General features: G+C 40.4%; 1 protein-coding gene across 1 annotated transcript in view; it reads left to right on the forward strand.

Annotated features, from left to right (window-relative positions):
- SLC7A11 (solute carrier family 7 member 11) overlaps positions 1 to 12,631 on the forward strand; it is a 59,926-nt gene that overhangs the window by 14,184 nt on the left and 33,111 nt on the right. The window contains exons 4-6 of the mRNA XM_005144424.3: positions 454 to 579; positions 2,810 to 2,909; positions 6,018 to 6,062. Of these exons, the coding sequence (XP_005144481.1) occupies positions 454 to 579; positions 2,810 to 2,909; positions 6,018 to 6,062 (271 nt within the window). The remainder of the gene's footprint in view (positions 1 to 453; positions 580 to 2,809; positions 2,910 to 6,017; positions 6,063 to 12,631) is intronic.

A 12,631-nucleotide genomic window follows, 5' to 3' on the forward strand; every position in this document is an offset into this window, starting at 1 on the left:
ACAGCAGTAAGAGAGAAGAAAAAGTGGAAAAGAGGAGCAGAGGTAAATAAGGTAGTGAGTGAGTGACCAATTTATGTGGGGGCTAAATGTGGGTGTGAAAATTTAATATGATCATTAATTGTTGTTGTTTTCTGAAAATACAAATCTCTACCCAAAGTGGCACTGATACAGAAATCTGAATGACAAGGGTTGGGCAATAAGTTTCTTTTATTGAAGGCAGTCCCCTGCCAGCCAGTTGTTTGCCAGCAGGCAACAATTCTGGGTAAAGGAAGCTGTAATTTGATGTGGAGGGAGCAAGGCAGAGAACAGCAGAAGCTGGAGAAGGTTATCAGGATGTGTTTCCTTTAATGCATCAGGATGGAGGGAGTGTGCAGCCTCTCTGCTGGTGAAGAATTTTGTGACGATTTCAGCAGCATGACTATTTCTTTGTGATTTTTCCTTTTCCCCTTGCAGCGCTGGTGATGGTCCTGAACAGCACAAGTGTCAGCTGGAGTGCCCGCATACAGATATTCCTTACCTTTTGCAAGCTTGTAGCAATTCTGATAATTATAGTCCCTGGAGTTATCCAGCTAATTAGAGGTATGAAATGAAATGTAAATGCTTTTAAAGTGCTTTTATCTTTACCCTCCCCAGTCTTTCCCCACCTGCTTCCACCAAATAATGCTTATAGCAGCAAAATCTCTTAATTAGTCTGTGCTTGCTTAAACTGAAGCTCTGTACTGTCGTGTAATTGATTAGAAGTGGAACTACACTGGGATGAACTGGTATTTCCTTCAGCATGCCAATGAGTCTATTTAGATCAGAGTCATGTTTTAAATATGCAACAGGATTGTTCTTCTCTGTAATTTGCCTTTGGTGTGAACTTTGTGGCAGGGGCAGGATGGGTTTTAATGACAGATGGGTATATCCCTCCCCAGAGCACATTCCTATTTGGGGCAGAGTATGTCTCCTTTAACTAAGCTAGTGCCTAGTTTGTTTGGTACTGGCTATGTGGTGGTGCAGGAGGCCCAGTATTGGGGAATATATGAAAGAAACAGTATCATGGATGAGGTTCTACCACTTTGGTGTTGTAAATTGTGAAGTTAAAGGTGCTGTACTGGCAAGAGAAACTGTAGTCAGAGAGTGCTCTCATGGGCTTCCTGCTCACAAGTACTGGATGCTTGTGCTGCAGGCACGCTTTACTTCTTCCAAGTGAAAAACTAAAGCATACAGCTAAATGAAATAGTCTGAGGCTAAACCAAGCATAGGAAAAGAGATCAGAAGTGTTTGGAAGGACAGAATGACTCTACAGACTTTATCAATGTTGCTGTATAAGCAAGGAGTGTGAAAACACACCTTTGTTCTCCCCAGCAGCACCCAGCATGAACACAGCTGTGGAGGCCTTTCCTTGGCTCCCTGGACGTTGTCTGGGTAAAGCCATGTCTGCAGGGAAACTCTTCTCACTGTTTTTACGCTCAGCTACCTGAAAAGGCTTTTCCATTCGATGCCTGTCAGCAGTGGCTGTGAGATGGGGAGAAGCCCTAGCTCGCTCTCTAACGTTACAATAACACTAGAAAGTAACTACAGGGATCCCAAGAAGCCATTCAGCGCACAGGACCAGAATGGGGAGCTCTTTGTAATTAATTGGTGGCAGATTTCATCTAACAAAACCTGCCACGGCTGTTGGCTCTGTCGCTGGGATGCTCTTCTGCGATGCTGTGCAAACCCTCCTGCCCGAGTCAACAGCGCAGCGCTGGGCTCTGGTGAGCTCAGCTGCTCAGGGACAGGCGGATCTCTGTGGTTAGCAACAGCCTCTGAAATAAAAGTGTTCCTGTGTAGCACTCCACTGAGTCACTGTTTCTGTTTTCGTGTTTTTCACTTCCTTTCTGGCAGCTGCGGTGCCTCTTGCCTTACCTCCTTTCATGTGCAAAATGCCCCTCTGTTCCCATCTGCCCCATTTTTCCTAGACCTTTGAAGCAGGCCAGACCCAGGCTTGGATGGGGCTTGCTGCCCTTAAGTAGCTTGGATAGTGTTCCTGACTCCCCACTGGGGTCCTACCTCTGGCTGCAGCTCTTTCCTTACCCAGAAAGCCCCTTCTTTGGTGGGAATTTAGACTGAGGGTTCAGTAAAAACTGAGTAAAGGGTAGAGGATTTGACCTATTGTTAATTTAAGTCTGAATGAATTCTGTTTCTTCCTGTTCCTTTTCATTGGAGCATCATTGCTTCTCAGGAAATCTGGGATATTGTAGGGGGCTCTTAGAAACCATACCAGACTTTGTAAACGAGTAAAAATACAATATAACTCTTACATGTTTGCATTTATAGGTCTGTAATTCTTACTTAGTGTAATATTAACACAATATTAATTATAAAAGGAATTACTAATCTTTCACTGGTATATATATTGGGTTTATTTGCCTTAAAAATGGTTAAAAATGAGTGAAATATTAGCAATGTTCCTTCTGATTAAGATGTTAAACAAGTGAGATTTTCCACAGCATAAAACAACAGAGCTCATTCTGCTCTTCCATGTTATAAGTCACTGCTGGAGATGACAGTGAAATGAGTGTTATCAAGCTCAGAATGCTTTGAAAAGAAACTAATAGGTCAAATTCTGGTGTTGCATGACTTAGTGACACCACAAAACCTTTACAGTCAGTGGCAGCTTACAGCTGCAAGGGTTGGGTCAGAAATTAAGGTCAAGGGCAGAGCTGGGAGTTAGTGAACCACTGGGTGATTGAATGTTGCATGGTGTGATATACTTATTTGTTATAAAGCAGGAGATGACAAAAGAGCTTATTTTTCAATATGGTTCTTGTTGATGTTGCAGGAGAAACACAGCACTTTAAAAATGCCTTTGCGGGGAATGATGCCAGTGTTATGGGATTACCACTTGCTTTCTATTCAGGAATGTATGCCTATTCAGGCTGGTAAGTTGCTGAAACCTGTGAGTATTTATCCTGAAAACAAACACTACATATGCTCTAATGAAGAGGTTTATTTATATGAAGAAATGAGCATCATATTCGAGCTGCATCATGTAGTAAGGGTAGATCTCACCACTGTTCCATATGCTCAGTAGTTATTCTGCAGGCAGCTCTGCAAAGGATTTTTTCTTCTCCAGTGTGCAGTAAGTAACCATGCACTGAACACTAAAGAAACCCCCCTAAACAAACCCTCAGACTTTTATTCCTGTTCTTAAGATCAGGAATAAAGGCAACAAGAAAGGGACGTTTCTAAATTTTCATCAGGTAACTGCATAAAAGGATAAAAGAGATAATGAAGATTTAATTTTTGTTGAGCAAGTAAGTAATTACATGAAAAAGTAATTCTAGAGACTGTTACAAAGTTGTGTGGACATCAGCCTTTGCTTTGTAAAAGCAGCATTTGAAGGATGATAACATCAGTATAGACCACAAAACAAGATAAAATGACAGATTCTTATGCCTTTTGCTCTGGGAGAACTGGACCTCACTTCACAAGAAAAGCAACTGGCTTCTGTGGAAGTCAAGTGCTATTGACTGTAAGCAAAGATCTGAGAATCTGTCTTCAAGTGCCCTACTCAGAACTTCATTTCAAGCTCTTTCCCTCTCCCCACCAAAGTACACAGCAACTGGTTTGAAAGATACTGCTGCTTCGAATCTGCCTTACGATTTATTCATGCTTAGTGAGGGCTCCACACTACACAGCGCCAACATACTCTTGCAGCAGCAGTGTGGGGGGAAAAAAGACAACTACAATGATCAGAGTGGGCTTATTCTGAAGCAGCTTTGTCTGCAGGTCTTCCTTTTCCTTTCCATAGCTTCACAGGCAGCCAAGTCCCTTCAACTTATATAAAGAGGTGAGGGCAGAGAGATAAGGGATTTATATATTTAATTTGGACAGACAATGGACTGAGCATTTGAGTTCTCTCTCTGTCTGCAACTCCCAGATTGCAGGAGTATTATAAACATGCATGCTGAAATACTGAACAGAGCTTGTATGTTAAATGGTGATGGTGAGGGAATCCAAGAGAGTCTAAACCCTTTATCTGTGAGATATATATATATATATATATATATATATGTGTGTTAACTACATATAGATGGGAGCCTGGTATTTTGAAGCCTCAAGGAAATTGGACTCATTATGCAGACAGTCTCTACCTTCTTCCCTCTCTCTCACACAACTGCCTTTGTTTCTCACATCCATACATGTGATGGTTTCTCACTTTTAAAATTTTAACGTAACTGTACATTTCTGTATGATGGCAATTCTAAAAGCACTTTAATATTGTTCATCACTGAGGTATGGTTTGTTTGCTGTAAAATGCTACATTAAAAATACTGTTATTCTGTTGCTTTTTCCCCATTTCTTTTCATTTTCCACCAAACATTCCAAATCCCTACAATAAAAATAATCTCTGTTTTTCCTTTGCACCTTCTGACTTTTATTTCAGGGTTCTTATTTGCTACTTATAAAAGAAATTAGCAGGAAAAGACCTAATTTGGCTAGTGGTTCTTCCCAGCTGCCTATTTGTCTTTGTCACCAGCTCAAATTGATTGCCTCAGAGCATAGGAGAGCAGACCATTAAGTGGAGTGTCAATACCCTTGCACTAACAGTTTCATGGGGCTAAATCAATCCAATAAGCTGAATGTGAAGGAGTGTTACAAGTGTTGGGGTTATGTCTGACGATATAGGCAAAGTTTTATGCATAGCCTATGAGGCTATTAACTTGTAATGACACAGCTTTAAAGAACAAACCAAAGGTGTTATCTCTTATATATCTGTGGGCTCATTCATGTGAAGAGCAAGTGTAGACTATCTGATATATAAAATGCTAGGTGAAAAAGGACAAGTAGAGAAAAGAATGCAAGGAAGCATGTCTCTGCATCACTGATGCCAGGCTGTCAGGTTATTTCTGTCTAGAGAAGGACTAAGACTAGAAAAAAGTAGCTGAATATCTTACTCTTTGAAAGCCATTTCTCCTTTGAACTACCCTAACGTCTTCTTTTGTGCTCTGTGCAATATTAAGTTTAGAAACAAGTACTGAGGTGGTTCTATAAATGGCAAATCTAGTTTTTACAGCATTTGGTGCTCAGTCACAAAATCATATTTTTTCAAAACCACAAGCCAGTGCTAAATTGTTATGCTAACCCAGATCTGCTCCAAGACCTGTGATGGAGAAAAGAGCCACAGACTTTCTGCCAGCTCAGGTACCATCTCTTTATCCTGCATAAAAGCAGAAAGCCAGCATAAGCACTGTATTGACTGCTCTGTTTAATTAGCCAGGATGTGACTTTGTGTCCACATCTGAGCCAGGCATATCTGTATGATCCAGTGATGGGCAGACCTAGTGCTAATAAATGCAGAACAGAGGGTTCAGTGACCTTGAGGCTTACAGTTGTTTTGTATGCAGGGCTGTGCCCAGTGAACAGTTCCTATGAATTCCCATACATAGCTATTTCTTGTATGCTGTTGGAATATGACCAGAGAGCAACTTGTACAGGAGGCTATGCAAGAGCACACAGGATTAGCAGCCTGGGTTTGTGATCGCATATGACACAGTAGCATCAAAATACTGGGTTTAGGAGGGTTTTTTTGAAGCCTCATTATTTTATTGTAAAGAAGTCCTTGCTGAGTACCTTGCTGAGAATTTTGGCCAATACAACCTGATATTGTACAAGGCCACAACCACAAATGGAATATGATGCTTTAGGGTATGCATGTGCATTTGTGTATAAGACTAGGGTAAACCATAATATGCCTAGTATGCCAGGGGAAAAAAATTAATTCCACACTGGCACTGGAGAGCTTTTGTCTTTTTTTTCTACTTTATCTTTTCTAAGAATTCCCTTCCTGGGCATGGGGCTGAGGGAATGTGAAATCTCACACTCTCCTTAATCCAGTCATAGGTCTGCAAAGTTGGCTATAATAAACAGTGGTGCTATAATAAACAGTGGTGCTTAACTAGAAGCATCTTCTTCATTCTTCGGGAAAGAAATACAGAATCAAAATCTACCAAGCCCTTCTAATAGATTTTATAATTCTTTTCTAGGTTTTACCTCAATTTTGTTACTGAAGAAGTGGAAAACCCTGAGAAGTATGTACCTAATGTTTTTCTTGACTTTTGAGAAATAGTTGTAAATTTAAAATGCTTATAAAAGCACTGATCTTCAAAAATTCTGCATTCTGGTCAAGTTGCTTGCTTTCCAGCAGATCTGCTATCTATTTGAATTGCAACTGCTTGAAGATTTGCTATTTTCGGCCTGTCATGACCTTGTTCTGTATTCTGCTTTTATGTGCACAGAAAGCAGAAAACTAAGTAGATCTCCAGGGCTCTGATTCACCCCCTCAGGATACAAGTAACTATCAGTGGCTCCTTTCAGTGGAAGTTACTGGTATCCTGTCAGGGAAATCTTGCTCAAGAAACTTATCCCCTGCAATATTTGGCAGTTTTACTATGTTTAAATATTAATCAAATACTTAGTTCTACTTGTTTTTAAGCGTCTCAGAGTTGCAGGATCTTGAATACATGTAGCACAGCATCCAATCCAATTAAGTGCAGAGGGGATATTGGTGGGAGTTTGTTTCAAAGCAGAAACAAATACACTCACAGTGTCTGTAAAATATGGCAAGAAAAGCTGTCCTGTTAGGGAGAGTTTGATTTGGCAGACCTATTTTGGTAGATATGTTTTCATACAGACAGCCAGTAATAATATTAAGCTTCTCTAGAAATTATATAAAATACTCTTTGTCAAGTCAAATTGTGTTCTTTGAGGAAATTAACAATGTACTTGATTAAAAATTAATGGGTAGATGACATTTTCTTAGATGTTTAAAATAAAATGCCTGACTGGGTACCAAAGAACTTACTGTTTAAAACACCCTGAGCTCTGTACACACGGAGAATGTGAAGCTATGTATCTGAGACATGTAAAGAAAGAACAGGGAGCATGCAGAAGATTTGTAGCTGGTTCCTCAAAGTCTGAACCAAGCCCAATGTTGTTTGGTGTTTTCTTCAGAAACCTGAAAATAATTATAAAGACATTGGTGATTAAACATTGAGGATGGCAGAATGACTGGCAGATTTCTATTGTTTCATTGCCTTTGAGAGGGCTTGAGTGTTAGCAGGCTCTTTAATGTGATCAGGATATGTATACAAAGGAATTTATGACTGGAAGCTGAAACTAGACAAATGCAGGTAGATAGAACATTAATATTTAACACTGTGTTTGGCAATCATTAACATAGATACCAGTGTACAATTGAGATTTTCATTGGCAGCCTTCAGACAGAACACCTTTTTAGGAGCTGTGCTTTAGTAAAACACAAGTAATTTGCCTCAGTGGAGAGCATCTGGTTAATGCTTTCTAGGCCTGGGACACACAGCAACTCAGGCTAGATGATCTAGTAGCAAATTTGGGGTTAGCTACCAAGGATCTGTGTGCTTTATAAAGCCATGGGAAGGCAGACATTTAAAAAACCCAAACTTTTTTTTTAATTATTATTTATTTATTTATTTACTTACTTACTTTTGAGAAATCTTTGTATGGTAAATGGGCTTAGAAGGAAATATGAAACTAAGAAAAGGAGTGAAGTGATTCTGGTCCAAGTCTTCTACTGCTTCAGGAAATTCTGCAGAGATAGGTTAGGACCCAAAGACTTGGTGATGTGATCAAAAGTATTTGCTAGAAGCAATATAATTTGTAAATTATCACGTGGTTACCATCAATACTATGTAATATTAAGTGTGCACATGCCTATCACCCTTTGGGACTTTTCATACACTGATGTGTCTCTGCAGTGCCTTTAACTGTATGACAATTAACTGAAATTAATGGTAATATTTATTACAGCTATTGTGGTTTATGCTGACTTTTGCCTTGTGGTTTAAGTCGTATTTTTGAATGTTTTGTGCCCTCTGCTGTGTAGGACAAAAAGGCATAGTTCCTTTTTTTGTATGTCTTTAACTAAGCACCCGTTGAAGCATGTTGTATGACAGCTAAGAAAAGTTATATGGATTTGGGGTTTTTTTCATTGCAGATGGGATGTGAAGTAGAAAGACACTGTCTTTTCTGCCTACCATCTTGGGAGAGATTCTCTGCTCTCCAGGTTACCTTAGATTGCTGCTGAAGTTAATAATGTTGCTAGTGAGGATGCAGGACTGCAAGCCACATAGCCTGCCTGGTTCAGGGTATTCCAGGATGGCTCTGGAAAAAACAGCTCAATGTTACATGTGCAGTGTTGTGGTAAAGCTGTTAAAGCTTCTCTTCATCACTCTTCCTCCCGGGGCTGCAGTTTGAGAAGATTATGAGGGAAGATGTCCAGGTTTTACAGCAGTGTGCCTGGGATCACAAACCATGTAAAGGCATAAATATATAGTAGAAGTTGGGATTTTAAACATTGCTCAATAAGTAGCAGGTGATGGCAGGGCAACTGGATTGCTACCAGCTGGGCTGGTGGAGCCTTTTGCACCACCCATGAATAGGAATTCTGGACTCTGTTAACCCAAACCAAGCAATTAAATTAAACAGAATATTGTTTTTATCCAGTTGCCATCTGTGAATGGCTCTCTTGGAAAGACTTCCTGCTGAACAGAGACCTGTTCCACCATCATTCCTAAAGATCCAAGACAAGGGAATAGTGTAGACCAATCCCAGACACAACTGCTTCAGCTCCTGCCAAACAATGCATATGTTAGATGAGCCACTATTGTTCTGCTGTTGTAGGCATTCATTAGAACTCAACTGCTTTTTTATTTGTTTTTTTTTTAATTTATTTTTATTTATATTTTTACCATAGATCACAGGATTTTAGGATCTTTTATGCTGAAAGACTTCTAAGATAATTGGCCCTAAATATTAACCGAGCACTGCCAAGGCCACCACTAAACCATACCCCTAAGTGCCAGATCCATATGTCTTTTAAATACCTCCAGGGATGGTGACTCAACTACTTCACTGGACAGCCTGTTGCAATACTTCATAACCCTTTTGGTAAAGAAATCTTTCCTAATGGCCAATCTCAACCTCCCCTGGTGCAACTTGGGGCCGTTTCCTGTCTTTCATTCCTCTTGTATGCCTTATGTGAAAGGCTGATTATAGTGCTGCAGAGCTATTATGTAGCTGTTTTTAAAAGAAGAGGGAAGTATAGGCTTGAACTACGTAGAGTCTGTAACAGCTCCAGGTGCGCAATTTGTAATGTTTGTCAGTGGTTAGGGACACAAATTACTTACAGTGACTGAGGTGAGCGCGGTAATGCCTTCTGTACTGAGTGTGCCAAGGTAAATGTTTTCCTGAGAATCAGTCACAGTTGCGTATTTCCAGGTGTGTGGCAGCTTTTGGAGTAACTGACAGGTGGTGCTGAGATGAATGATCAGCATTGTCCCCACATTAACCAGCCTGCAGCAAACTGTCCTGGGTTCAGCAGTAGCAGTCAATTTTCTCCTTCTTAGTAGCTGGTGCAGTGCTGTGTTTTTGACTTTCAGCCTGGGAATAGCGCTGATAACATCGATGTTTTTAGTTGTTACTATGTAACGTTTACTCTGACCAAGGACTTTCTGAGTCTCATGCTCTGCCAGGGAGGAGGGGAAGCCAGGAGGAAGCAGAGACAGGACACCTGACCCAAACTAGCCAAAGAGGTATTCCATACCACAGCATGTCATGCCCAGTATATAAACTGGGAGCAGTTACCCGGAAGGGCTAGATCACTGTTCAGGTTGGGCAGGGTATCAGTTGGCAGGTGGTGAGTGGTTACATTCTCTTCCCTTGTCTTTCCCTTATCATCATTATTGGTGGCAGCAGCAGTGGTTTGTGTTATACCTTAGTTACTGGACTGTTCTTATCCCAAACCGTGGGAGTTACATTCTTTTGATTCTCCTCCCCATCCCTCTGGGAGCATGGGGAGGAAGAAGGGTGGGAGTGAACAAGTGGCTGTGTGGTTCTGAGTTATCAGCTGGGCTTAAACCACAACACAAGCACAATAATGTGGTGTATCCCAAGAGCTGTGGGGAGGATAGATTCTTAGAACCATAAAATGGTTGAGTTGGAAGGGACCTGAAAGATCATTTAATCTAGCTCCAACCCCTTCCACTAGACCAGGTTGCTCAAAGGCCCATCCAGCCTGGCCTTGAATAACACAGTTGCAACAGGGGGAAAGGAGAAATGATGTAGCAGGGAGAGGAGTTACAGCAGAGGTGCCAAGGACCTGCATTCGGGTAGACCTGGCTTTAAGCCCCTCTTTATGTGGTGAATTCTTGACTCCCTCTCTGTGGTATTGTGGAGGGTGAGAGAAAGATGGGTCAGGGTCCTAGGATGTATCCTGAAATACACAGGAAGGTGGAAACATACACTTTTATATATTAAAGTTTTTCAGATAAGGTTTGCTTTGTTTGCTCTTGTGTGTGCAACACCAAGAGAGCTTGCTAGAGTACAGCGAATGCCATTGGAAATGTAGGAGAGAGACAAGGGAGGGGGGGGTATGTTCATGACCTTGCCCAGCTGAAAGCCGCCTTTGTGTTCCAGCAGAGCTGCTGTTTGTACTGGCAGAAAGGGCTCCTGAAAGCTATGGAAGTCTGTGTAGGTGCAGCAGTCTGTCCAGGTGCAACAAACTGCAGATTTAGGTCTATAAATAAGATGAATACTATGGGCCTGAGGCACTGAGATAGCTAGGTGATATGAAATCCTGGAGAGAGAGCTGAGAGTGAAAATGAGCCAAGTGGAGAGGAAGAGCCCTTTAAATTATAGAAGGGAGAGTGGAAAAGGGGGGGGGGGGAATCTGAAAGTGAATACCATTATTTTTCTAACAGATTTTTGGAACTAGTGCTGAATTCTCACTTTGGAAACCTCAGTCTCTTTTGTATAAAAAAAAAGGACATTATTATGACCCCAATTATCATAAGAAGTAAAAGTAGCTGCTTCAGTCTCCTGCTAATCTCCCTTTTGGTGTCTCATTTTTAAACCTGGACTCATTTCTTTATTCCTCTTTGTGAAAGTGTTTCCTTCATGCAGCATTATTAGGACCTGAAGCAACACAGTGTTGATGTTTGTTTTACAAGGAGCTGTGGTTGCAGTGTTCAGCTGCTTTAAAGTACAGTCTTTTTTGAAAAGAGCCTGAAATAATTTTATTATTAAGAATATGTGGAACAAAGTTGAAGTGCAACAGATTGCTTTTACTTTTGAACATGATGCTTTGTGCATGTGTGCTGGGTCATTAGTGATTGCTGTTTGAAATATTCCTTAAGGTCTTTTCCAGACCTAACCATCCTATGATTCCATGAATACTCCTTGAAGCAAAATTTCACCAAAATAACCTCATGCAGCCACATCACATGCAGCTTTGATCTTTTTGATTTTCTTACATTATAAGGATCAGCCCTACCCAAACTGAGGTCGTATTGTATTGTCTATATGATAAGTGAATGAAGGAACTGACGGGTCTCTGAGAGAGAATTTGTCACCTGAAAATTGACAGGAGCTGTGTTGCCTGGAGCAGTAAATTTAGAGGACTGGAAACCAAGCATGTTGAACTTTCAAACTCATTTCTTATGCATAGTGTTTGAGCTCATCTGTATTCTCAAGCATCCACTCTGTACTCTCAAGATGAAGTTTTCTCAATAAAGACCCTAAAAGCAGCTCATGTCCAAGCAGTACTTCCCTCCTCCTTTCCCAAGAAAAGCAGAGCAGAGCCTACGATCAGTGCTCAAGTTTGCCAGGAATTTCAGTGGACTCCATATGAGAAAATTACACAGGAATATTTTTGCATTACAGCAATGTCTTCAGAGCCTTGTCAAAATCAGGGCCAGACTGCATCAGATGCTGGCCAAAAAGAATCCTACTTTAAAAAAATGATGTTCTTCATCCTCAGGATGAGCAGATGATGAACCCAAACATTTCACCTAAAGATAAGGCTCTTGTTGGAAGAGAAAGAAAATATTATTTCACTTTAAGGGAAAGGAAACTGAGACTTGAACTCGATTATGACATCGAGGCAGTCTGTGATCAAGTGGACAGCTAGGGGTATTGATGCACAGTCCTTCTTTAAATCAGTCATATTATTTCTTTGGCAATGCAAGTTTTTGTTTTGCTGAACTTACAAAATATTTTTCCTTTAGTGGTCTTCTATTTCAGTTGTACAAAATGATAGATAGGAGATATTTAAAGGGCATGTTTTCTGAATATATTTTATAGCAAAAAGTTAGATTCCTTTACAGTTACATAGCAGTATAACTGCTGTGTGGCATAATATTTTCCTCCTTTTTTTATGTTTCCTTCTTTTTCCTTCCCTTCCCTTATTGGTTCATTTCATTTGTATATATTCTGTTTCTGTTTGTAAAATAACTTTGGTTCAGCCCAGGCAATCGATCATTGTTTAAAAAGTTACACAGTGCAAAGAACATATTATTGAGATGTATAATGTTTATAAGCCTGGTCTCAGATTGATAAATCATGTCTTGTGCTGTTGAAAAGCCAAGAAATGAATTGCTTTGCTATGACCTTGGGGTCTGAGATTAGTCAGTTTGTCTATTAAATTTTTCCAGTGTTCTTCTCACTTCATTTATTCCTTCTTTTCCAAGGAACTGAGAAGCAGTAGATGTATAGCATGTCACCGAAGCTTGATGTCATTGGACGTTTTGTAAAATCAGGATATCAAAATGCTTGATAGAAACTG

This window comes from Melopsittacus undulatus, chromosome 7, assembly GCF_012275295.1.
Source record: "Melopsittacus undulatus isolate bMelUnd1 chromosome 7, bMelUnd1.mat.Z, whole genome shotgun sequence".
In the NCBI taxonomy this organism is placed as follows: domain Eukaryota; kingdom Metazoa; phylum Chordata; class Aves; order Psittaciformes; family Psittaculidae; genus Melopsittacus; species Melopsittacus undulatus.